The sequence below is a fragment of the Anser cygnoides genome, chromosome 8, assembly GCF_040182565.1.
Source record: "Anser cygnoides isolate HZ-2024a breed goose chromosome 8, Taihu_goose_T2T_genome, whole genome shotgun sequence".
NCBI classification, from domain to species: domain Eukaryota; kingdom Metazoa; phylum Chordata; class Aves; order Anseriformes; family Anatidae; genus Anser; species Anser cygnoides.
The window spans coordinates 18,271,617-18,298,794 of record NC_089880.1 but is presented as its reverse complement, the minus strand read 5'-3'; the positions used below and the strand labels follow the sequence as shown (position 1 = coordinate 18,298,794).

At 39.3% G+C, this 27,178-nt stretch overlaps 2 protein-coding genes across 20 annotated transcripts in view; one reads left to right on the top strand and one right to left on the bottom strand.

Annotated features, from left to right (window-relative positions):
* ODF2L (outer dense fiber of sperm tails 2 like) overlaps window positions 1–13,004 on the bottom strand; it is a 28,559-nt gene extending 15,555 nt beyond the window's left edge. For 7 of the 17 annotated variants that reach the window (XM_048059131.2, XM_048059138.2, XM_048059133.2 and 4 more), the window contains exons 1-8: window positions 9,640–9,981; window positions 8,322–8,480; window positions 7,566–7,720; window positions 6,111–6,234; window positions 5,039–5,170; window positions 3,988–4,050; window positions 2,065–2,136; window positions 500–616 (exon numbers count right to left, since the gene is read on the bottom strand). In XM_048059131.2, coding sequence (XP_047915088.1) covers window positions 500–616; window positions 2,065–2,136; window positions 3,988–4,050; window positions 5,039–5,170; window positions 6,111–6,234; window positions 7,566–7,720; window positions 8,322–8,480; window positions 9,640–9,747 — 930 coding nt within the window. In that variant the 5' untranslated portion in view covers window positions 9,748–9,981. The other 10 variants (XM_048059130.2, XM_067001230.1, XM_048059125.2 and 7 more) reach the window with 9 other exon arrangements.
* On the top strand, window positions 10,276–26,776 carry LOC106034001 (calcium-activated chloride channel regulator 2-like). Of its 3 annotated transcripts, none has more exons than XM_048059121.2 (14): window positions 10,276–10,874; window positions 13,987–14,124; window positions 15,785–15,935; window positions 16,528–16,636; window positions 17,545–17,713; window positions 17,988–18,215; window positions 18,882–19,109; window positions 20,101–20,278; window positions 21,116–21,222; window positions 22,013–22,237; window positions 22,947–23,217; window positions 24,312–24,479; window positions 25,168–25,404; window positions 26,051–26,776. In XM_048059121.2, exons 1-14 carry the CDS (start codon window positions 10,854–10,856, stop codon window positions 26,455–26,457), a joined length of 2,637 nt encoding a protein of 878 aa, XP_047915078.1. In that variant the 5' UTR covers window positions 10,276–10,853; the 3' UTR covers window positions 26,458–26,776. The 3 variants fall into 3 exon arrangements, with proteins under 3 accessions (XP_047915078.1, XP_047915077.2, XP_066857330.1); XM_048059120.2 differs by lacking the exon at window positions 10,276–10,874 and adding an exon at window positions 13,143–13,583; XM_067001229.1 differs by lacking the exons at window positions 10,276–10,874; window positions 24,312–24,479 and adding an exon at window positions 13,143–13,583.
* Window positions 26,777–27,178: the final 402 nt, after the last annotated feature.

The window sequence follows — 27,178 nt, the reverse complement described above, 5'->3', positions numbered from 1 at the left end:
TGTGTTTCGTACTTATCTTAAATAGCTTAAAATAACAAACTCATTCTGGGGAGTTGTCTCTTTCTTCCTATTAACTATACGGAAACTGCTTCAGGATAGATATCAATCTCCCAGATAGTAAAGTTAGGTGAGTGCAAATACTTTTACTTGTGCTTAACTTTTCTTCAGTAGAGCTACTAACGTGGACAAGTTGAGAAAATAAGAAAAAAAAAAAACACCTTACAATTAAAATAATGCAGTCAGACAGACTGTGCAAAATATAAATGCTTTTTTTTTATTTCAAAATTTTCTTTTACCAAGGGTTTATTTCAAATGACACCTGAAATTAAAAAATATCTATTTGATTTGATAATATATCCATGTATATTAAAAAAAATAATACTTGAAATCAAAGCAATACCTAAAAAAGATACAACTCTCAGTTGTGAATTAAACTCTGACTATAGTAGGGCTTTCTTAATTTACATATAAACTTAAACACGAGTAAAAATATGTTAACCTGTATTTTCAGTTTTAATTCCTCATTTTCCACTCCTTTTCTTTGAATCTGACACTGCAGGTGAGCTTCTACTGTGCTTGCCAATCTTGATATGTGGTCTTCTTTCAGTACATTGATCTAAGAAAGAGAAATAAACACAACTGAAAAGGAACAAGGGGATAGCATAGATAATCTTTTATACTTTAAGATACTGGGCCCCCCAAGCTGTTCAGTATCAGGTAGAGCTCTAGTCAGGGCATGGTATGTTGTGTAGACTCCATCTATGCTGAGGTTTGCTGTTATTATGGTCTTCAGAATTTTTATAGGCCTTTCTTAGAAGTAAACAACCCTATTCAGCATTTCTTCTCTTAAGCAAAAGGATGTTTCTATGAAAACATGGTGCTCCACTTCAAGATAAATAAAAGGACATGCCAGCATCTTTGCCAAGGAAGAAAGTATTGTTCAGTTGGCACCATGTGGTATGGCACATCCCTTTGATCCGTATGTTTTATTTGCAATCACTTAATTTCCTATTTTTTTCTTTTTTACTAAGAAATGTTTAAGCCTGTATCCAATTGAATACATTTAACCTTTATTATACTAGATAGCTAATTTTGGAAGCAAGGGATGGATGCTAAACCAAAAAAAAACAAACAAAAACAAACCCTAGGGTGTTCTGCTGCTTTTGAGGCAATATATTAGAATGAAACAATAATGTGCAGGCAATCCTAGTGGACTGGAACTCCAAGTTGTGGCTAGGGAACCTGGAGTCTGCAGAATGCTTTCTCCAAGTCTGCATAAGGCTAGTGGGGAAAATTATGTTGAGAAAATGCCAAGTTCTGGGAGGTAATTCTCTTGGTTGAGAAAAAAAAAAATGGAGAAAAGCCATGGGTTTCAATAAACCCCAAGGAGTTACAAAAATCAAAGTACACCTTAAAGATTTAACTGGGGCTACTCTATTACTCTGGGCCACCCTGCGCTACATACACCTTAAGTGCAATTCAGGTATAAGAGTAGTGTAAAACAGATTGCTAAACTGTGTATAAACCACACTAATCTTGAAATTGTTGTATTATTTTATCCTTTTATTGTCCACAGACAATTCTTTTAATCTTGTTTCTCCACTCAGCCCCTTCTTTTGCCTGGTTCAGAGACGCAATGAGGTCTTTCCAGCCTTTGAAGGTATCAGATCCGCTGTCCAAACCACCCTTCTTTATTTGTTGAGTTCCAAAGGGCCATGGATACTAACTGTGAAAATATCAGTTTTGTTTATTCTGTATTACTTCACTGTAAAAGTTTGTTCCAGAACTTCTGCAAAGGAGAAGCCACAACGGGGTCCAAAGCCATTAGTCTGGATTTATGACCCTCCCAGAACTGCGGGGCAATAGTGTTAAGGATAATCTGTACTCTTAAATAGGTGTGGATACGGTCTTGAAGGTTTGAATATATTTTCATATAGAAATGTCTTTCAGACTTTCTTTTTAATAATCTTTTGAAATAATTGCTTTTATCGAAACTTTAAATTTGTAAATAAGAATTTAGTACACTGGGAGAAAACATTTATTTAAAAATAATTGGTCTCTCACTTTTTTAAACTGAAGCATGGATGAAAGTTCTTTGACACATTTCTCCCTTTCAAGTATCCTTCTCCTGAGATTCTTCATGGGGAAAAAAAATAACAAAAATTACTTTTATATCTGTACACAAAAATGCAGCAGTAATGTGCACTGATAAATATTTCAGTTGTAAAAATAACTGAGACTCTATTTTGTGATGATACACCACAAATACCTCAACTATGTACCTGAAAGCATCTGATGAAGTTTAATATTTACTCTGACTGTATAGATCATAATAGGCACTAGGCTGATTAATTTCGCTAAGATTTATTTTGAAACATTTGCCACAATTCCCTCCAAATCAATTTGTTCTTAATATTTTCTTGTTTTATTGCTATACAGAGAAAAGACATTGTTTAAAAACAAACAAACAAAAACACCACAATAGGCAGTAGGAAAAGTGATGGGGGGGAGGGGAAGAGAAGCGAAGATGAATAGACAGAGCAGAAATTTAGGCACCTGTCCAAAGATTTTAGAAAACAAAAAGCTAATACAACATAACCATAGACCTAATAAGCATTTGTGAACAAAATCCAATTAACACATTATTTGAGTGGAGACCTCTTTTATTTTAGCTCTTAGGTCAGTATTTACCAGATTGTCTGATCAAATAAAGAACAGCTTTAAAATATAAGAGGTTTTTTTTTTTTGTTTTTTTTTTAAGTATTTTATTACTGGTCAGGTTGCTTGGAAATCACGTACTCTCAGCTGCATTTCTGGTTATTCACTGTTTAACTTTGGACAAATTACATAGGATATCTTGAGGGTTTCAGGTGATCAGATTGCAGACTACTCCTGAAAGTGGCAGTTCTGCTATTCTCTTTTCCCAAGCTACACAGGGCTACCTTTACCCTGGGAAAAGCTCAAGTGAAAGGTCAGGAACACAGCTGGGAGCATAGCAAGTAGAATTAACACTCTTGACAGCAGTTGAGTTTGATTTCCATAGGCAGACTGTAAAATTGCAGGATCACAGCCTTCAGTGCTTTAAATTTCCTCATCTGTTACATTAGGCTAACACCTTATCCTAGTCTTAGCAAGAAAACATTAGTGTTTTTTAAGCAGGACTCCTAGAGTGATATATCTCTTTCTACTTTCTCTTCAGAATTTGGATACACTTAATCTTTTCATTAAAAAATTGGAAGTTACTTATGGAAACTAGTTTCCATAAGTAGTCCACCCCCCACCCCCCCCCCCCCCCCCAAAAAAAAAAGTAATAAGAAATACTATTTTTTTTTTTCATTCATGAAAAAAAATTGTCTGAATTCAATATTTGAATTTTAGGGTTCTTGTTATTAGGATATTTCTTAATGTTGGTAAATCACAAATAAAGGAAATGGAATCGGGGTTTAAATGCTTCTTCCTTTTTCTTCAAAGTTGTGTTACTCAATCGTCATGGATACCTAGGTACTGTGAATTTGTATCAGAACCAATTTTTAAAGCTTTTTTTTTTTTCTTTAACAGTCATTTTGGTGGGAGCAAGAAAGAAAAAAGTTAAAGTTCGCTGTGTTACCTGCCCACGCACATCAGAACAAAATACAGGTTCTAGCTGAAAGACTATTGCATAAAGCAGAGCCAGTATGTAATCTTATGGCAGCATTTATTCCATTTGCAGTAACTGTAATAATTACTCTGAATCTACCTACATAAAAAAACAATGTGCAATGCATTCAACCCTGTAACAGGAGGAATACTAAAATGCACTGCATATCCTAAAAATATCCAATAATACAGTGGTAGTGGTTCAGTGTTGATATAGACTGTATTAATTAGCAGTAGAGTTCCTAAGCCCATCTTGCCACTGTAACACGAAATTGTATGATACTACAACATAACCCTTTTTAGGTGTACAAGGTAGAACAAAAAAAGAGGTAGAAATTTCAATTTACTTACAGCATTTCGGGTTTCATTTTGACTTAACTTCTGTATCAAAGCGTCGATATTTTTGCTGCTTAACTGCAAGACAAAAGCAGGAAATATTAACAAATTACTTCAGATTATAAATGATTCTGCATTTTTCAATGGCTTTGAATTTCGTACACATAATTTGATATGGTTTTATTTTAGTGAAAAGGAGTCTAAATACCTTAAATATTTAAAAGTTATTTTAATGTGTAGTCAAATAGTAAAAGCATTTGTACAAACCGTAATATTTTAAAGACTAACATTACATGTTAAAGGCTTCCAGGAACTTCATTTAGATATGAGAATGTGAAAATTGAAACAGAAAACAAAGGCTGGGAAATCACAAAAAAAAAAACTTATGCTAACTATTACTAAATATCCGAAAGAATTTATGTAGTTATAACATCATCAATTAAATTTTTACTGTAAAGTATCAATTTTGGAGGAGGGCTAACTTTCAATCTGAAAACAAACAAACAAAACCACATAAATAATCTGGTGGGATTTTCAGATTGTAAATCATGAACATTTTAATTTCACCAATGAGGGGATGAACCTACGTCTCCAAGAAGAAAGGGGTGAGTCAGCGTCTTATGCAATCAAACCTAAACTCTGAACAACAATAAAGTAATAATCAGCATCATGGAATGTCCTGGAGCAGGGATGTACCAGCAATTAAATTATTAGCCACAGCACAGTAGCAGTCAAATTAAGTTAAGCTTGGCATTCTAGTACCTCCTGTGCTAGCTCTCTAAATTGTATTGTACTTTGTATCAGGAATTAGAACAGCTGTTTTCAGACCTTAAAAAATATAATATACCTCCTCCAGCTGGAACTACCTGTGCCCAACTAGCTCCTGCATCCTACCTGCCCAGTCACCTGAGGACGAATCTGCCTCTTTAATCTCTCTGCATTCCCATCATTTTAAGGCATTTCCCTTTGCCTCCATAGTCCAGGTATTCAGAACCTGTCTTGCAATTTACAGGCACATGATCTCTGGCTCCCACAGGTACCTAACGATTGCTTCAGATTATCTTACATGTTCATGTTCTCTTGTTTGAAGTGAAAGCCACAACAATCTTTTTGTGGTTTTGAGTGTTTCTAATTCCTCTACCAGCAAATCCTCTTGTGTACCAGTAATCGTCATCTCTGATACAGAAAGTTTACAAACCTGATAAAACATCATGACCAAGAAGATATTATAGATGACCTACAATATTTCCTCAACATATATTATTAATATTCAAACTTGGCTTTAAAAAACAGTCACTAAAAATTAATAAATGTTTGCAATTACACAGTAAACTAAAAGAAAAAATGCTGCCTCAGTAGTGTTTAAACTGTGTATGGGACAGATTCATCTTCCAACCTAACAGAAATATGGTATGCTTATCAACTTTATTTTTTTTTCTGATAAATGGTCCAAATCTCACTTTAAAGGAGTAAATCCAGTCAGACTAGCTACAAGAAAAAACAAAACAAAAACAAGTGGAAACTTTGGCATTAAAAGCTTTACTGGAAATCCATGCAAAGAAGTCATCCTATCCTTATCTGCACATAATTATACAGAATATTTTCAAGTTAATGTTCTCGGGAAAAGTTCAAATGGAACTCTGGGATGACAGTTTAGACAGACAAACTATTTTAAAAGCTTGAAAAAATCCCCTCTATAGTCAGGCTGTATTAATTTGTGAATGTAAAAAAAAAAAGGCAGAATTTTAAAGAATATCTCTAAACAAGGTTTTTCTTTGCATGCAAAATCAACAACATATAGATAACAAATGCATTTATCTGAATCTGTCAGCAAATAGTATCTCTCTTATAAAAGAACTAACAATGCTTGAAGCATTCACCATACATTTATGGCCCTCCAGCTTCAGGTTATATCTAACACAGGTTAAAATTGGAAAATTCACACCTCTCTGTGCTCTTTCACAAAGCCTTTCATATGGCCTCTGTAAATGTGACAAGCATTTTCAGAGATTAAAAACTTAAGCTTTTCTAAATTAATAATTCTACAGACATTGATAGAGACAAGATTAAAACAATAACAATTTATTTTGAATGTGGCATTTAGAATGCATACAAACTTTTGACTAAAATATACTTACATTTGTTATTCTGCCAATAACATCTTTAAAAGTTGGCATAAAGTCCTCTGCTGAATTAATTTCCATGTCTGCTTCAAAAACCTCCTGTAAAGCACCATTTTCACAAGGGTTGTGTTCCTTCTGCCTGACCACATGCAAATAATAAATGCAAATTGAGTTCTCTTAATAAGTAAGTAAATAAGCAAGACACATATGCCTAGTTCATACAGAATTCTACAACTGATTGTTTTTAATATGCATAGTAAAGTTGATGGGGTATGGACCTCATACTTTGGCTTCTCTGCATCACTGTTTTCAAATACATATTTGAAATTATTTACTTTGTACTTACTACTCAAAAGAGCACTTTCCCCCTGCTAACATATATTTTATGTTAAAGGTGAAAATTTTAAAATAAAATCTCCAGCACTAAAATCATATATTAGAAAACGCTAATAAAATACCCTCCTAACTGTGACCGGTTTATGGTTTTCATTCATTTGCAGTATTGCAAGATTTCAACCGTCCCTCTGTAAGCAAAAAAATAAAATTAGTCTTTCTTCAGAAGGGAGTGAGAACCAGCCCTGCAGCCCCCAAGGTCAGTGCAGCAGGAGGGCAGGAGGTGCTCCAGGCACGCAGCAGCAGTTCCCCTGCGGCCTGTGGAGAGGCCCCTGGTGGAGCAGGCTGTCTCCCTGCAGCCCATGGGTCCCCCATGGAGCAGATCTCCACGCTGCAGCCTGTGGAGGAGCCCCTGGTTGGGGCAGGGGATCTGGGGCGAGCTGCTGCCCATGGAGGACCCATGTTGGAGCAGTTTGCTCCTGACAGATGGACCCTGTGGTACGGACCCATACTGGAGCAGTTCTTGAAGAGCTGCTGCCTGTGGGAAGCCCCTGCAGGATCAGTTTGGGAAGGACAGCATCCTGTGGGAGGGACCCCACAGGAGCAGAGGCAGAGAGTGACCATGAAGGAGCAGCAGAGAGGAAGTATTAGGGACTGACTGCAGCCCTCATTCCCCTGCACCACTTTGGGGGAGGATGTAGAAGAGGGTGGATGGGGGAGAAGGTGTTTTAGTTTGTTTTTGGTTTCTCACTGTTCTAATCTGCTAGTGATAGGTAATGAATTATATTAATCTCCCTGTGCTGAGTCTGTTTTGCCCGTGATGATAATTGGTGAGTCATCTCCCCATCCTTCTCTCAACCCTTGAGCCCTTTCCATTTTATTTTCTGCCCCTTCTCCTTCAAGGAGGGGGAGTGAGAGAGCAGCTATAGTGGAGTTTAGCTGCCCATCAGGGTAACACCATCACACCTACGCAAAAAAAGAATATCCTAACACCAATCTATGCCAGCTCTCTGTCTAGGCCTTCACAGGTCAATACTTACAAACCTAATATACTCATAAACTTCAAATGCTTAAGTAGCTTATAAACACATTCCTTATATCTTAACATTTCACCATTTATCTTTGCCTGAAGCACACCTTCTTGATGCACTTTCATTCAAGCTCTGTTGTAGGTGATTTTTTGGTGACCTTTTTTTAAGCAGTGGTGACAGTTCTGTAATCTTGAGCCGATATTTATCAGGACATGGAGCCCAACTCTGCTTCCAAATTTCCTCCTGTGTAGGCTCTGCAAGCTTATAAACAATGTATTCAGTTAGTTTAATCCATTCCTGACTACAATTGCTACCACAGAGTAAGTAAATTGTAAACACGAATGGTCATTTTATGACCCCAGAATAATGTCAGAAAATTAAAGGGAATTTTTCAGAAGACTTCCAAGAACTGAGAGTGACTCATCCTGAATTAATCACACCACTTTCCATTTCTCCCATAGTTGTCTTTCTAACAGTCTCTCTATGAAACTACTTCCTCTGTAATGATCAATAAAAAGCCTCATGCTGTAGCCTCACAGCTAGCGCTCTGAAAACCTAAAGATCAAAAATAATATATTTAAAATTAAAAAAAAAAATCAGAATAAATACCCATCTGTTATCCTGCAAGAAGAAAAGGTTATGACTTACGAAGGAGAACTAAGAAAGTCAGCAATGAAAGGTCACATTTAGCCCTCTTTGAATTCCTTCCAACTTTGCAGGAACTTTTTTTTTGTGCACAGGACATAACAAAAAAAAAACTCTTTCAAGTATGACTAATGAAGAAAATGATAAGATTAAGTGTTAAAGACTTGCATAAGAAAATTATATTTGCATCGGCGCCGTGTCTTATACATATTCTTACTTGGTGTTCAAGACGGTCAGACTCTTTGCTTAGATCAGTAACGTATTTTCTGCTTTGGATGGCATTTGTAGTTCTATAATAATCGTCTTTATACAGCTGAATCAGTGAACAGAGTTTTCCTGCTTCTCCAGATGTAATTGGTACCACACACAGTTTTCCCTGAAATATATTCATAATCATGTACTGTTTAGTATCACTCACTGTTAGAATACTCACCTTCCCAGTTCAAGGCATATCAACATAAAACAAGTCAGCTCTTCAGGCAAATTATTTAGAAGGAGTTTTAAAGATCAAAGAAATCTCACTTTCATTTATTGTTTCCAACAAGCGTACAGTCCTGTGATACCATAGGATGTACCCTCAAAGTGACAGCTCACAAAACACACCTTATCTATGAGGCAAAGGTAAACTCTGTTTCCAGTGAAGGCAGAGATATTACATGTCACAGCAGAGATCAGCCAATTGTGAGGCAGAAATGGCTTTTCTCGTTTCCCAGTTTGGAAAAGTTCCTGGCTTGTAGCTGTACAGGAAAATGATGCTGCCCACACCATTGTAAGTCCACGTCAAAGTATCAGGGCTTACAGGCAAACACAGCCTACTCCCCTACTTTCTTGTCACGCACCAGGAACCTGCCTTCATCTGTGCTGCATTAACTACTGATTATGTTTCACAAGTGGATCGCCTTTCCTTTTTTTGTTACTGTGACAGATACATCCCATCCAAAAGGATTCGTCAGAATAAAGTTTATATTCTTCCATATGTATCTCCTTAGGAACATACTTGAGTGTAACAATATTTGGGGAGACTCCTAACTAAAAAAATCCCTTCCTCACAAAATCAGGATGTAGGCTCTTCTGCTTCCAGCTCTTGCTGTAAAGCAAGTAACTATATTCCAATAGTTAAACTGTATTTTTAAAAAAATACATACTTACATTTCTTGTTTTATTACCTGCTTACATTTGCTGGCAGAGCTCCATCTGTGTAACATAATCCAGGTCTCTATCTTTTTCTAAGTTATATAACCAAAACCAAGTTGTTGAATTTAATTGCTTCCAGTGAAAACAGCATCTTGGAAGATTAATCATAGAATTTATTTTATCCTAGCTCATCTATGCTTGCAGAAAAGAACAAATAAGATTTTTCCACAGTTTCAGTGAGCCATTTTTGTGTTCCCCACTCTCACCCATTTTCTGAAATATCACCTACTTCCACCTGGAGCTTGGTACAGAGTTTTTTAAAAAGTTTTGAGGTTTGATAACAAAGCAAATATAAAAGAAAAAAAGAAAAATCAGGCTTAACAGGAACAGAATGAACTTGCCTCGTTAACATCAGCAAGAAAAAACTTTTCCTGAAGCTCAGAGTCCAAGAAAGGCGCAGTGCAGGTAGGTGCAGGTAGAGCAGAGGCTGCCTGAGGTGATGATGACATGTTGGAGTGCTGGGGAGCAAGTCTGGGCGTCCTGACACCTGCTGCCGGTGTTCATCCGTCAGTAGCTGAATTTTTCTGGGTATCCCTGGTCAGTCCCACTAGAAAATACCGTGTAAATACCTCCTGCACTGCAAGGAAAAAGCAGTCTCACCAGAGACATAACGCAATTAACGCATGAGAAATCTCGGCACCCGCAGCCCCCGGGCCCCGCCACCGTGTCCCCGGCCCCGCTCCCCTCACCCAGCACCGGGGTGCCCGCGGCTGCTGCCCCTCAGGGCTCGGCGCCCCCCGCTCCCCCCGGCGGGCTGCGCGTTCCCCCCGGCTCCCTCAGCCCCCTCAGCGCCGCCGCGGCCCGCTTGGGGCCGTTGCCGCGGCAACGGGCGGCGCGGCCTGCCCCGGGCGGGCGCCTCAGCCGCCTGAGGGAGGCGAGAGCAAATGGGTTTTAAGCATTTACTTCTTCTGAACAGCTACAAAAAGTTTCGTATACACATAAATAAAAAAAATCAAAGGCTAAATTTCATCCTTTGTAATGCTAGGAGAGATGAAACCACGCCATTATTCATTATGGATTGGCTGCCTGTTTATACCTGCGTTGTGGGGGCTTTGCATGTGTAGAAGTCTGATGTTTTGTTCTTTACAGGAACCTTAGCTTTGAACTGTGAATTAATCACCTCCATTGTAGCTTTGCTTTGGCAAAGCAGTTTGTTAGCTCTGGCCGTGGTGTGTCGTATTCAGCTTAGACAGATTTTGTAATTTTAGCTTCTCAGAACTTTCCAAGATAATTTTATGTTTAAAGCAATACAGTGTTGCAGTTATCTAAAAATGAGGTGATTGCTTATGTAATAAATATTATGGTCAGGGCTAATTACCATGATAATTGACATCGGACTATGTACCTCATAAACAAAGAAGTACAAGTTTCAGTCCTCAAAACTGCATTTAGACGACCCTGTTGCACAATCCACAGAGTGGAAAATAATTAAAGGAAATATAACACACAATTCAGCTATCACATAATTGAAAGTCTTAATAAAAGAGGTAAAAAGAGGTATTCTAGAGAGAGGCTTCTTCAAATACTACAGAAACTCCGCTGAGTGTCCCAGCTCATGACTTTATCTGCTTTAAAGGTATAGCAGAACTTTTCATTTCTGTGCCAGAAATTCAAGACTCCAAAGCCTTTCTTTGTTCATTGTTAAATTTTGGCAATAGCTTCTTATCACAAAAAGTCTCTATTTTCACTTCTTAGTCATGGAATTGGCTGCTTTATAACTGCATATAATGTGTTTGCAATGCTGTGCTGGTGCTGCTACTTCTTTGTATTTCAGAGAAAGAGCTATCAACCTTTAAAAATAAATTAGGCTATCTGCTAATATTTTAATGTGGGGAGAGAACCAGGAAGAGTGAAAAAAAAAAAATACAAATAACAAGGCTTATCCAGGAGATCAAGAAGTTACTGAAGAAAGAAATGTGCTTTCAGTTCCTCAGTCTTCATGGATTAATCAGTGTGTTCATGCCCAGGACTAATCTGTCATTTGAAAAGATACATTGCAAAATGTATGGAAACATTACTCAAGTTTCCATGGTCATATCAATAAACAGGACTGTAATAGTTCCCAAATCTAAATTAGCATCCATGGGACCATAAATTGGCAATGAACCGTAATCAAATAACCTTATCATCGAGTAACCTGCATAGCCATGCACTCTCTGATTCAAACGGAAGGTTTTGCTAATATTTCTGGAGAGAAAATACAAAACGAAGCTGTTATCCTGCATAATCCCTCCACTGCACCATCAGTGGGTGGATTTTTTTTTTATCTTGATATGCTGCTGCCCTGATTAGAAAACCGTTCCTTCCCCACCATTTTTATCCAACACAAGGTCTAAGACTCACCTTATCTCCAAAAGGAAGAACTTGCCCTTCCTTTCTCTGCGCCAGTCTTTAGACACTTCCTGTCTTACACAGTAATACTTGTCCAGAAGAGATGACAACATTTCTTCCCGCTCTCTTCTGTAAAACAGGTGTGGTGGTTTCTGCTACTTCCCTCGCATGCTTGTTAATATCCTCCACTCCCTGCTGCGTCACGCCAGCTTCTCCAGCAGGTCAGCAGGGAAGTCCTTCACTTGGCAGTGCATCGGGTCATCGGCATCAGGGCGAGCTACCCGTTGGGGTTATGATGCTGTAGGGTCCCAGTCAAGGACCTTTGTCTCTTTACATGGAAGACTTGGCAGAAGCAGTAGGTCATCTTCACTGCTCGTAGAGCAGCAGCAGGCGTTTCTGCACCTGAAGAGATGAAAGAAATATAAGGAAATTCCAAGGTACAGGGCAGTAACAGGGAGCGCTTTCTCCTTAACAACATTTTATGTGAAGGTCTGGGTGTCCTTTATTTGGAGATCACTGATTTGGTGTTGATCTTGTTAGGTTTTGACTGAGAGGCATTTGGGAACTTCTCACCCTATATGCAGGTCATATAGCAGCTATAGCAATGCAGAACTTCCCTTACTGCATGCATTGACCTGCCTGGATCAGAGTTCCCAGTCCTCTTTGATCCCCATAAACCCAGCTGTACTGGTGCCACTCATTTCCATGTGAGTCACATCCAGCTCAGACAGACAGCTCAGCTACTTGCAGGAGACTTTGTATTGCCTCGGGAGGCAATAGTAGTTTTAATTTATTTCACTTTTGCTAACAAATCCTTAAATCCACATCCCTCAGTTTAGTCTTTCTCCTTGTGCAGTGCAACCCAGGGAGTGAGTATATGAGCCCTGTTTGCTCCCATACGCATTTCCTGGGAAATAACTTGCACCAGTTCTTAAATTGCTACAGACTCTTTCATATTCTGAAAAGTGCCTGGGGAGCAGGGTGAGGTCCCAGAACCAGGACAGGTCCTACAGGAATCTGCTTAAGACTTGGGGAATGGGATGGAGACCTTTAGGGTGAAAGAAAGAGAAGGGAACACCTTACAGTGGTGTTCCAGGCAGACGGGCAGAAACAGCTGGGACAGCATTGTATTTTCAAGAGGCATTTTGTATAAACATGGTTTAGTTACAGTAATTCCTTTCCAGGACAAAGAGGCACACTCGGACATATAACGTATAACTTCAGTTTTAAACAGGTTTGTAGAGGCCTTCACCTGGCCAACTTCTCACTTACCATGAACAAGTAGTCCTGGAAATCCTAAAGCCCTGCAAGTTCTGTGTGTGGAGGCAGAGGCACACGGGTAGAGCAGGTGGTTGGTGTGGATACAGACAGTGCCTGCAGGAAAACGGGAAGCTGTTGGAAAGCGAGCAATGTGGTGGGTCAGAGCCATAAGCTGGAGCCTGGCTGGAGGTCACACTTCACCCCTGTGAAGCTATGCCCCCCACGTAGCAGCAGGGATCCCAGGCCCCGCTGGTCACTCCCAAACCCGTGCTCAGGCCCCGACCCGGGGCAGTGGCTCCCTGAGGGCACTCAGCGGTGCCCACGGCTGACCCCTGAGGGCTCCCGCGGCGGGGCCCCAGCACAGGCCAGCCGCCCTCGGGGCACAGCCCGGGCCAGCCGCGCCGCCGCGAAGCCGAGATGGCGCCGGGCCCCGCTGCCCAGCCCGGGAGAGGGGGGCCCTCCGTGGGCAGAGCCGCCCGGGGAGGAGGGAGCCCGGCCGGCGCCCGCCTCGCCCTCCCACGCCCGCGGCTCCGGCATGGACGGCGGGGCCGCGGCGGGGCCCGCGCTGCTGCTGCTGGCGCTGGCGGCGGCGGGGGAGGCGGCGGCGGTGCTGCGGGACGGCGGCTACGAGGGGCTGCTGGCCGCCGTGCACCCCCGGCTGCCGGAGGACGGCCGGCTCCTCGCCCGCCTGCAGGTAAGGCGGCGGCCCCCGTGGCGACAGGCCCGCGGCTGCCTTGGTCCCGTGCTGGTGGTCACCGCCCGGTGCCCCCCGGCCCCGGGGGGGGAACGGTCCCGACGCGTCCCTTTAGCCGCCACCAAGCTCGACGGCTCATTTTGCCGGTCTCCAGAGAGGCAGCCCTAGCGTTTATGTCATCCTCGACGGTGAATGAGTGCTTCTAAAGCGGCCCTGAGATGCCTGAATGCGAGGTCTTGCAGAAATGGGACGATGGGATGATAGGATCGTTGCGCTGCCTTGATCAGATCGCTGAGCTCTTTTCTTTAATGTTTGCTGGCAAATGCCGTAGTCAGGACCGATCGCAGAACGAACATACTGCTTAATCCAGTCAGCCTGTTTTTTTCCATTGTTTATTTGCCAGGAGATGATCACTGAGGCTTCTTCATATTTGTTCAATGCTACAAGAGGAAGGGTCCATTTCAGGAGCGTGAAGATTCTGATACCTCCGACATGGAAAGACGAGAGTTATGAGAAACCAAAACACGAGACCTATGAAAAGGTAAGGCTCAACACCTGGTGCAGGGAATAGAGCACACTAAAAAAATCTTTTAAACATTTATTCATGTACCCAAATGTACGCTAACTTTTAAAAAGTGATGTGAACAACCATCTGCATGAGAATGCGCTTAAGAACAGGCAAAATCATGATCTAGGAACCACTGCTAGTAAATCCGCAATTAACGAGCATCAGTAACAACACAGAGCTGTACCATCCTTTTGGTTTTAAATGAGAAACAAGAGAGTGCTGAACTGCAAGAAGCTCCATGTTAAGTCTGTCATAGTCCATAAACACAGTCCTTTGCAGGCTGTTTAATTATATTGGAAACCTGGCCTGCGAGTGGACTGAATACCCTTGGTCTGAATATCCTGTCTGCTCTGAATATCCCTGTTGTTACTCAGTTTTGTTTCTCTACTTTTTTTCACATTTATGACAAGTCAAGGACCTTTGCTTGTGAGTTCCAGTGTTTTGCTTTGTTGTGGTTTTGGTTTGCTTTTTTTTTTTTCACTCTTGCTTTCTTAACCTATCATCCCTCTAATAACTCCTGGCTGGCAGTTGTGCTGATGACAGCAGCAATACTTGTCTAGGTGGAGTTCCAGACTTATTAGGGAAGGTCCATCTCAAAAGCCAAGGAAATCCAAAAGAGCAAAGTCAGCTTGTTGCTACAGAGGTAGAAAAAGAAGCGGGGACTAGTTCATAATGGTTAGTTTTCTCCGTTTATTCCAAACTTTGTGTAGCTGGAATCCAGGAAATGGGATGCACATTAATCTGTGTTTTAGCTACATGCATGGCCACTGGTACTTATGACCAGCTCCACAAGTAAGAGATATTTGCAGCAGATATTACAATATATTTTCTCACTAGGTTGTATAATAATATCAACAAATCCTTATGAAAATGTATTGGTCGTCAGAAAGAAGACTTTCCACTTGAAAGGCCCTTCGAAATTGGACCTGTCCTTGTGTTTACACCTGCAAAAACATGTAGATGTGGATTCTTCCTCATTTGCTGTTTTTAAATGGAAAGAAGCTAGCTCTGTAAAAGATGTGCTATAGATTTGTAGGCATACTGCAGGTGGATACAGGAGACCTCAGCAAAAAAAGTGCATAGAACTGTCTGTTTTGACTTTAAAGATGATCAGTCCCTTAATTTGATTAGTTTAAGGCTGATCATCATTAATAAAACTGAATAGCATATTTGGATTTTATATTCTAAATTAAATTAATATTGGAACTTGCAAAGAGGAATATTTTATGTTCCTTCTCTCTGTGATGTTTCCTGCCAAGAATTTTAAGCTAATACATGAAATAGCAGTACAGAAAGGAAAAGCACGACTATGTGCAAGAAAAGAAACACCCCTTTCAAGATCACTGGGCTTCTGGTGAAAGGGCTTGCTTGGCTCTATTTTATTACTGTAGTCAGAAGTATTTTTTTCTAAGAAATGTGTCTCATATGTGAAGAGCTTTAATAAAGGAATAAATACAATAGTCTCCCACTTCAAGCTTTCATTATGCTGCTGGGAAATCTGTCCATAATCTGCTGTAGTCTTTCTGTGGCAGAAGGTAGGAGCTCTGTTATAGGCTGGGTGGTATTACATTGGATCATGTACAACAGCAGAATACTTCTATCGTTACTCAAGTTACTTTTTGTGTAATTTCAGGCAGATGTCATAGTGGCAGATCCTTATTGGAAATACGGTGATGATCCATACACCCTACAACATGAAGCATGTGGAAAAATGGGAAAATATATTCATTTCACACCTAATTTCCTAGTAAATGATTATTTGATGGACATCTATGGCTCACGGGGTAAATTCCTTAAACCATTTACTTCTCCAGCTTGCCTTTAGCAGTGTAGAACAAAAGACAGAAGAATCCTGAAAACTACATTGCATCACCCTTTCCTGTACATTTCCTGCACACGTCTCAGTAGCATGTGCTGCTGTGCAAAACCTGTGCTAACTGCATAAAGATAGCCTTTTGTTCCTAATCCCACACTAGTGTGGTTAATGGAAAATGAAGTTCTGGTTTGTTGAGGTTAGTTCCACTTTCAACATCAAATTTTTAATTAAATTTTGATGCATGTTTTACTCTCATGTAAGTGTATATTAAAAAGTATTGCTGTTTCGTCATACACTCCTAGAGTCTGAATTCAAGCTCAAACAAATGATGATAAAAGAAGCCAATTCTAAGTGATGTAAAATCTAAGACTTTCAAATGATGTTATTTGAAGTTAGACACACTTAGGCACAGATGTAAATCGCGTGATATTAAAACTGTGTATGGCTGATTGTTGCTGGAAAGGTGCTGGTCGGGAAGTCCCTGCTGTGGCGTTGCTGATTAGTTCTGCAGGCAGTGGCTGACTCCCGTTACAACATCTGCCCTTCTGTCCTCCCTGCAGGCAGAGCCTTTGTGCATGAGTGGGCCCACCTTCGATGGGGGGTGTTTGATGAGTATGACACTGACAGACCTTTCTATGTCACTGGGAAGAATCAGGTTAAAGTTACAAGGTAATTCAGCATTTTTTCCTTCTACAAGCCCTTTCTGGTGCACTTCAGAAAGCTGCCTGATCTTTTTCTATGAACTCTTGAGGCATTCCTATTTCTTTTAGCCCTTATTTTATCCATCATTAAATATTTTTCTTGCGTATGAATAGAGCACATGATTTTCTCTGCATTCATCTTTCCACATTTTTGTCGTTGATGGACTGGCAGTGTTGGTGAGCATTACATTTTTCTGAACTGACAGTGGAGACTTAACCACTTCCAATCTCTGCTCCTGGAGGGGAAATGGTGCTTGTACAGAAATCCTTCCCATGCTATTTGTCTGTTCAAGCTTTTCTGCCACTTCCCACCTCTCCCTTCTCTGGGTACATTGCAGATATTGGACTTTCCCATTAAGCTTCTCAGTCTCTCTTCTTCAAACAACTTTTTTCATCTTTGCTACTTCTGCACATATTCACCCCACACACTCACCAGTGCAGGAATGCCTGACTCTACCTGCTTTTCCTTGCTGTCCATATGGCCAAAGGGACATTGAGAAACAAAGTTTTATTATAGCACATTTAACCTGGTAGCTCACCAAGATGGTGCCTGTGCCTATGGTACACCAGCAAGCCATTTACAGGCGTTTTCTAGGATACAGAAGCATTTGGAAGAGGTGGCTGCTGGATGGATAAGATTACTTCTGCAGTTGTAAACTTTACATCTGTAGCTGTAATATTTCTACTTAGTCAAGAGAATGATGTGACGGAAAAGTAAAACAAAAAAAAAGATTTTTCTTCATGTCGCATCACATATATCTTCTCACAGTGATAACTTATACAGGAGGTGTGTAGAATATACTGCAAACATCATTAATGTCAGCACTATATTCAGGTAGGGTTTTTAAGTGGAAATGTATTCTGTTTTATCCTTAGGTGTTCCTCTGATCTTACTGGCATCTATGTCTGTGAAAAAAACTCCTGCACTGACGGTAGTTGTGTCATTAATAAGCTATCAGGGCTTTTTAAGGAAGGATGTGCATTTATTCCTGAGAGAAATCAAACTGCAGTATCATCAATAATGTATATGCAAAGTTTATCATCTGTAAGTACAAACATATAAGAACAGATTTCTTTCAATGAAACATACGGTTATAAAACTTCATATATCCTCCTTTTAGAAAAGCTATTTTTTTTTCAACATTTATGTAAGCAAATTAACTGCAATGCATACTGTTAATAATGTGTAACGAAGTTTACTGTCAGCTGATGTCTCAACTGTACAAGAAAATCAGCACTAATGGTTTTCCATTGCTATATTTATTTGTTACTGTGTTGTTGAGTACTTCTGATTTTTGTCTACTTGTTTTTCATTTTAGGTGGCTGAATTCTGTAATGAGCATAACCATAACAGAGAAGCACCCAATCTTCAGAATCGAATGTGTGACTACAGAAGCACTTGGGAAGTAATTAAAAACTCTACAGATTTTGAAAATAATCCTCCATTGACCAACAGCAGCCTCATTACTCCTCCCTCCTTCTCATTGCTGCAGAAGAGAGACAGAGTCATCTGTTTAGTTCTTGATGTTTCCAAGACTATAGCTGGGGTAAAATCTTTATCAGATGTATTACATTGCACATTTTACTTTTTTTGTCTTGTGTTTTTAGAAACTGTATTCATCTAACAGTAGTCTCCATGCAGAGATGGAAAAATCTGGCTGCAGATGCAAGGAATCAGTTTGACAGTGACAGAATTTGGGATTGTCTTTTCTTTTGAGGCAGAGGAGTCAAAATCAACATGAATGAGGCCAGGACGGTGATGCCCGTTACTGGCCAGTTGACTGTCAGTGGCGAGGTTTTGAGAGAAATAAAGGACGCTGCATGTTATAGTCTAAGTATTTAGGCTGGGTAGCCTGGAACATGAGAAAGATGGACATGAGCTGGAAGGGCAGGGAAAAAAGATGAAGGAACAAAAAAAAAATCCAGAAGAGAGGGATCTGAAAGTCTGAAGACAACCAGTGCTCAACAGTGAGTGGGCTAAGCATTTGATTAGTTTAAGGCTGATCTTCATTGAAATAAAGTGAATAGCATATTTGGATTTTGTATTCTAAATTAAATTAACGTTGGAGCTTGCAAAAGGGAATATTTCATGTTCCTTGTCTTTGTGAAGTTTTCTGCGGAGAATTTTTAGCTATTAGTTTATAATTTGCAGCATTCATTATTATTCCACTTGCTTACAGGTCTATTTGTTTTTAAACTTCTGTTATATGTAGGGTAGCTGGATCAATAGATTGCATCAAGCAGCAGAACTGTATTTACTGCAAATTGTGGAAGAAAACTCTTACGTTGGTATCGTCACGTTCAGTGACAGAGGAGAGATCAAAACTCACGTGCTCCAGATAGTCAGCGATGATGCACGGAAACAGCTTGCTTCATACCTACCTACAGCTCCAGGGAGGGACAGAGCAAATGTCTGTGCAGGCCTGCAGCTGGCGCACGAGGTGAAGCATCGCTTCTGTTCACACCTTTGGTGTAGATGGTTTGTTCTTTTCAGTTATGAGGATTTCTGTGTCTAGGCTACATCAAGTGTTTTCTACTGGTTATTATGTAGTTTTTGGAAAGAACCTTTGTGGCTTTCCTGTGAACCTATTATGTATCATCTACTAATAATTAAAAACATAATAGCCAAACTCTTTTAAAATAATGTTATGTGATTGTTGCAATAGGCTTAATGATGCATTTTAAACTATCATGTTATATATTTTTAAACTTTGCAATTTTAGCCATTACAAATTTTATGAGCTATATAAGCTTTATCTTCTGCTTTTTTTATATTTTGCTTTCTAAATTATTCTTAAAACGTAGGCTGGCACACTCAGCATTTCTGCATCCTTTAAAGAAGATTTTGTTTGTTAACTTCAACTTCTGTTTCTCTAAAATCACATTTCTTTTGGTCTTGTTTTGCAATATAAATTCATTAACATGCTCTTATTATTGCATCTTTAAGCCCAGTATATTAAGGAGAATTTTTTCCTGCTTTGGTTTACTTCTGCCTGCTGAGTACTGCAACAGTTCAGCAAATGCCTCATGTGAAATGTATTCATCCTGCCCCCAGGATGGGTCACCGCCTCTCTGAATTTGTCAGAGAAATGAAGCAGAAATTTGGGAGCAGCGATGTTCTTTCTTGTCTGATTTTAATTGACTTTCTGCATTCTGGAGCCTGTAGTCTCAGCCTTCTGCTAGGAGAAGGAAGTAAAAGAGGTGCTTCAAGAAAGGGAAGTAAAAGAGGTGCTTACTGCATGGCTACTTGTCAAGTACCCATTTGCAGCATATTCTTATTTTAGTCCTTTTCATTTCTATACCTTATTGTGGTATAAAACTTTCATGGTATTCATTCTGATACAATTTCTTTAAAGATAGTGTCAAAATTAATTGCAGTGTAGATGATATGATATTTATAGCTTCTGCTAATGCTTATTCTTCTACCATCAGGTCATTAGGAAGAAAGAAGGAAATCTGTATGGATCTGAAATTATATTGGTAACAGGTGGACAAGACAATAGTACGAGCAGGTGTTTTTCTGAAATGGTTAACAGTGGATCGATCATCCATACCATTACTGTTGGGTCCTCAGCTGCTAAGGAAATCGAACACTTCTCCAAAGAGACAGGTAAGTATAGGAACAAACCATGACTCTGGTCTTGAAAGTGTTCAACTCAGGTATGTCTAGTAAAGCTGGCATACATGTAAATTTATGTGAAACTGGGAACCTGACAATATATTTCTGTTTGGAACAATCTCAGGCAGTAAGTCTCAGACACAATTTCTTTCTCAGAAAACGCCAAAGAAAAGTGGCCTTACTGTGACTTGGAGTAAGACTCATTATGAAGTCCCTGCTTCCTCTCAAAGGTGTTAGCAGAGCCACAGATCTAAAAAGAGATTGAAAGCCAATGGTACAGGCAACTAGACTAAGCAGAGAAAATCTAGGTTCCAGATTTTAATAGGTACTAGAGTGTAGTAACATCAGTGAAAATTCAGCACCTAAATAACTTACTTTTGCCAGAGACACTGGATGAAGAATACAGCTTTTATTCTTGCACATAGGCACTTATAAAAAGCTGTCCCTGAGTGTCTGTGTTGGAAATGGCCTTCATTCATGCAGGTAGCCTTGACAGGTATTCAGCTTGATAAGTTGTGCTACTTGTTTAAAAATGTAGTATTGTTATTGCAACATTACCAGGATATTTTCTTAAAGCAATGTAAAATTATTCCATATAAAGTAATCTCAGAGTAGTAAACTCCCTTTATCATTCCAATTCAAGAGTCATTTTGAAGCTGCTGGGAAAACTCTGATGAAGAAGATGGTCAGAGGCCATGGTTAAGGGAGGTGGCTGTCCTCCCTCCCTGACAGTTCTGTGACCTGTGGTACATCTTGCGAACCTGATGTAGTTATTGTGTCATGTATAATATGTAATAGCTAAATTTGTAATCAACTGTGCTGTTTCAGGAGGCCTGAAGTATTTTGTTCCTGAAAGACTGGACTTCAGTGATTTACTGGATGTGTTCACTGGCATTTTGTCCGGAAGTGGAGATACTTTCAATCAATCTGTCCAGGTTTGTCGTATGAGCACAGTTAATATTTCTGCTTCCCATTTTTTTTAGATAAAATCAAAATGTGGCAAATTTATCTAGGTGTCCTACTTCCTCTTTTCAAGTGACCACTTCTCCAGCCTGGTGTATAGTCCTCTATTTGCAGGTTGAGCAAAGTGTTGAGAGACAATATAGTTGTGTTTAACTTCTTTTGTATAATCTGGAAAACTGTAGAAAGTTCTCTCAGATTCTACTGTGTGCTAGAGTATATCAAGCTTTTTCTCTGCAGTTTACAGAGATAATTATCACCCTACACAAGGTATGGAATGTCATCTGACAATTCGATCCTCCAAGGAAGTCATGAGGGCAAAGATCTGTCTCCATCAGAAATTTTATTTATTGCTATTTTTTTCCTCATGGAAGAGCATGTAGATGGAACTTTAAACTCATAAATCAGTCTTCTTCAGTGTCATGTTCTCTAACAGCAGTATTGCTTTTGAACTGGGAAAGTGGCAATATCCCACATAGCTATATGTTTCTGGAATTCTATCCAGCAGAAATGTAACATGAAAAGAAGGCCACTGGGCCGAATTTTTCTGTCATTTCTGTGATTCCATGGAACTGTCACTAAATTCTGCTATTTTGTATTTGAAGGGGAGAATAAAGTCCCCATTTATTATAACAGATTAACATTGGTGTGTGTTTTAATTTCTTTTCAAGTCTATCAGGTCTGATATTTAAAGTGGTAGAATAAGTCCTTCTTTGTCAGAACATGTGATTTTCAAAACTGACAGAATAATTTTGTTTTTGATAGATCGAAAGTGCTAGTGAAAGTATTGGAGGGTACAAGCAACTCAGGAGGGCAGTGACTATTGATAGCACTGTGGGAAGAGAAACCTTCTTTGTAGCCACCTGGCAAGCTGCTGAACCACCTGAGATCAATCTGGTTGATCCCAATGGGAAAAGCTACACCAGCAAGGACTTTGTCTTTGATTCAGTTTTCCATGTAGCACGTCTCCGGATTCCAGGAACTGCAGAGGTACAACTTAGGGTCTTTTTTTGCCTTTTAGCAATGGGAGGAACATCCTGACTCTACATTGCTTCAATTCTGTTAAAGTTATGTTAAGAAAAATCATTTAATAGCATGAGATAGAATGGCTCTGCTACACTATGTTAGTATGACTGCTGTTGTGTGCCAAACAGAAACATCTGCTGTGTTCAAGAGCACTATCTGAAGGTGTGTTTTTTTTTATTACTTCACACTTGATTTACAACTTAACTGCAAGTTTCTGAGTACTATCAGTAGCCAGTAGACGAATCTTCCGTCTTGTTACTACTCTAGCATTACAAGTGTGTGGTTTTTCTTTTTAACTTCATAATTAATTTAAAATTACTGCATTGTTTGTAGAAACGTCTTCCCATCATTAAAATTCTGAAAACTCTTTTTTTCCCCATAAAAATTAATCCTTAATTTCTTAAATAGTCCACAGAAGCTAAGAAACTAAGTCAAATCCGATGCTTGTGGTCTTACATGGAATAGTTGCCAAACAATTGGCAAAAGACAGAGGACAGCTGGAAAACACTTCTTCATTCTGAGTTGCATTTATGAGTGTTCCCACTGACAGAAACAAAGCTACTTGAAGGATGTTACTTAGTCTAAGTAGGCTGTCAGAATTTAAATAAGCATAAATTAAATTATCCAAAAGTGAGTTATTTCATTTGAAAATATTTGGTTGTTGTTTTTTCAGGCAGGAGAGTGGACATACACATTGACAAATGTTCACCTGGCTCCTCAAGTTCTAACAATGACAGTAACTTCTCGAGCAGCAAATTCTACTATACCTCCTGTGGCTGTGAAAACCCATATGAGTAAAGATATAAATTACTATCCCAGTGCAATGGTTGTCTATGTACAGGTTAGTCACGGCTTTTCCCCTGTTCTTGGAGCAAGCGTGACTGCTGTCATCAGTCCAGAGAATGGAGATCCCATTTCCTTGGAACTTCTGGACAATGGAGCAGGTAAAAAGACTCTAGGAATATAAATTCAAAAATATCTGGAAAATGAAATTAAAAGGCTCTCCTAAGTGCTACCTTCACTGAATACTGTATGATACAATGCATTGAGACCGAGTTTCCAAGGTTCTGTGGTAACACACAAGAGTGCAACAAACAGTTGGTGGTGTTTCTTGATCCACTTTGATTCAGAAAAGGATTTATGTGCATAAATTAAATACACAGACATGTTCCAGTAATCAGAATTGCGCTGTGTGCATAAGCTACCAGTTGTCATTCAAGCTGATCAAAATGAATGATGTTCAGCACATTGGAAGATGAGGTCTTTAAAGCTCAGTAACTTAAGAAGCTGTTAGCAGAGTGAAGTATGACCACTTACAGGCAGAAATTGCAGGCCCTATGCTTTACTCCCTCTTACAGTTGTCAAGCAAAGGTGTAAATACCCAAAGGAGTTTGGATTTAGTAATATTTTAACTCATGCATTTGCTTTGCAGAAGTTATTCTGGTTACTTCAGCATGCTGCAAGGCAACAGTCTTACACGCAGTCCATCATATTGGTAGAAAGGATTTTATACAGAGTAGGTAGTTATGAAATCACTTTGGTAACTTTTGGAGCTACTTCAATAAAGTGTTTTTTCTATATTAAATTTCACAACTGAAAACGATCAGAAGTAGTAACGAATACTCTCTGGTTTGTGCCACCATAGGAGTAAGTCCATAAATGAGAAGTGCGTTTCAGGAATGTACACCGAGCACTTTGGAGGTGAAGGTCCAGCCACCCCATTTCCCCTGAATTCCCAGGCGGTTTCCCAGATCCCAGCTCAGGGGCCCAAGTGTAACAACTTGTGAAATAATAGATGATTTTCCTAAGTTAGCTTTTTCTTCAGTTAACATGCCATACAAAGAGGTATCTTAACTTCAGATCATTGTCTTCTTGAAGTTTTGACATGCAACCAAATGCAGAGGATCTGCACAGGTCTCATATCAGAGGAGAATTTACCTATTATTCTTACATTCTAGTTTCTATATGTGAATCTAGAAAGCGTAAATAAGCACATCCATTTTCGTTTGATGTTAATTTATGTCATTTTTCTGTCTAGGTTCTGACATTGTTAAGAATGATGGCATATATTCCAAGTACTTGTTTTCTTTCCCTGGCAATGGCAGATACAGCCTGAAAGCTCATGTCCAAGCTAACAGGACTATTATGCCACAAACTGCAATGCTGTGGAGTCATGCCATGTATATACCAGGTTACGTAGAAAATGGTAAGGTAAAGCAATGCAGAGAAAATGATATAGCTATCTATTCCAGCACCTGAATACATCACATCCCTTCACAAATACTAGGAGTAGGCATTAGAACAACAACAGCCCAGCTAGGAGATGTTCAGTTATGAAGGCATTAACACAAAAAGTCTGTATACCCCAGAATATTGAAAATATACCTCAAACAACTATAATGGGGCAGTACCTATGTAGTACAGATAGACAGGGTTTGTGTTTTGTTGCATTAACACAAAAAGTCTGTATACCCCAGAATATTGAAAATATACCTCAAACAACTATAATGGGGCAGTACCTATGTAGTACAGATAGACAGGGTTTGTGTTTTGTTAGTGAAAAGACTAACCATAGGTTTATTAAATAATAATGACCGTTATTACTTATATTCAGTCCTCCTAAATTAAGAACTGTTACAGTATTAGGATATTAAACTCTCCTGTAATTATTTTATTACAAGCAACAGTTACTGCAATTTCATATTAGCTTTCTTAGTAATTAGCACTCTTGAAACTGTAAAGAAACAGTTACTGCACTAGAAATGATTGTACATAATTGAGGTTTACAGATTTTTCAGATTTAAAACAGTATAAATGAGGTGATGTTCAGGTTACTTGCAGAGCACAATAATATGCAAGAAGTTAAGATTGATGAGCATTTTTTAATGCTGTAGGTAAACTCAAGATGAACCCATCAAGACCCCCAGTTATTAAAAGTGATATTCAAGTCAGAAGAGGAGGTTTCCGTAGAACAGCTGTGGGAGGATCCTTCATAATATCTGCAGTTCCGATGGGACCTCATGCTGATGTGTTTCCACCGTGTAAAATTATTGACCTTGTGGCCAGAATAGAAGATGATAAGGTCATTCTATCATGGACCGCACCAGGAAATGATTTTGACAAAGGCCAAGGTATGTTTGTAGCTTGCCAGCCTGCTTCCTACCCAAAGTGAAAGATCTGTAATGGAGTTTACTCTCACTGACACTAGTGGGAATTTTCTTATAAACTATGGTGGTTCTAGGGCTTTATTCTTGCTCTGCTCTTGCAAAGATTTTAAATGGAATTAGACGATAAGCTTTCTGAAAGTTTCAAAATCAGTGCTGGTGATTTTGATGGAAGGCTTACTTTTACTAAGTTGTAGTTTTCTGCTACTCATGGAAGGTAGACATTACTCTGTACACGTAAAGAAAAAGTGTAAAAACATCAGATTTGGTCAAGTAGGAATTTTACTTCTCTTATTGTTATGTCAAAATCAGTGAAGTCAGAAATACTGACAGACTTCAGCGTGGGCTCATGATGACCACCATCACTTCTTCATTTCAATGCTGTGCTGTGAGAAATTGAATCATTCAAGTACTTAGCTTAGGTAACAAGTTTTTGCAGATCTATCCGGCATGCTGCATTAATTTTTTATGGTGCTGAACTGACTTATGAAGAAAATACTAGGTAAGTAGTATTTTGGAAGTGTTTTGAAAAGAGAGTATTTGGAAAGAGATCAGAAGTTTGAATGATAGCTAACACACAGGTGACAATATCTTTTAATATTTGTATTTTCAGCTGCAAGTTATGAAATCAGAATAAGTGAGAGTCCTCTGGAACTAAGGGACAGCTTCTATAACACCACTTTAGTGAATACTTCCACTCTATCACCTCGGCGTGCTGGCTGCAAAGAAATATTTGCATTTAAACCAGAAGCTTTTACAACAGGAAACATAACCATAACTTACGTTGCAATGCGTGCCGTTGATGACGTTTTTCTTCATTCTGAGCTGTCTAATATTGCGCAAGCAGTAAAGTTTGTTCCCTCAATGGTGTATCCCACTTCTAACATGGAGTTGAGTTTTTCAACAATATTGTTGCTAGTCTTTGGATTACTAACAGTAGTGTGTCTTACAGTAAGCACAACCCTTTGTTTAGTAAAGAAAAAGAAGACACTTTCAGAAAATGCAGCTAAGTTGCTTTAACATGAAGTGTCAGAGCTTGTTAGAGCTCCAGATATTTAAAAATATTTATCTGCTTTGACTTGGAAAAGTAGATATCCTACAATAAACAGAATAAATGAGTAATCACATTCCAGATATTGAAGTGATTTGTTAGCCATATCATGCCGTCTATGAATTTGATAACAGAAGGCTTGGTTACAGTAAAACAAGTCGTGTGCTGATAGCTTGTACCACAGAGATGCAATATCTGTCTATGAACTTACATGTGTGCTGTGCAATGTCGTAGTCTATTCTTATTGTGTGGTGAAAACGTTGTAATTAAATTGAAAGAGATACTGAAGACAGTGTGCCTTATTTAAAAACAGAAAAGAAGAAAAGCAAAACAAAGCAGTATGAGTTCCTGCAGTTCTCATTTGCATTTATGTAAGCACACGTGCCATTCAGCTTCCAGGTGTGGTGGGGAATTCCACAGGAAGAAGATCAGAGGCTGAGGGCGCTTAGTTGAGAAATTTCTCTGTTGAGGCAGAAATAACCTTTGTCCTGACCCTACAGAAGGCAAAATAATGTTTACTGGAAACCAGAGCAGACAAGGGAAGGAGCACAAGAGGTACACACAAAGCCTATCCGGCACACTCTCTGCTTTCAAGTCTAAAGTGTCACATTAAGGGTGTTTGGAGGGAAACTGTGCCAGTGTACAAGTGTTTCCAGTATGTTTCTCTCTTCTACTCATCACTTGTATCCT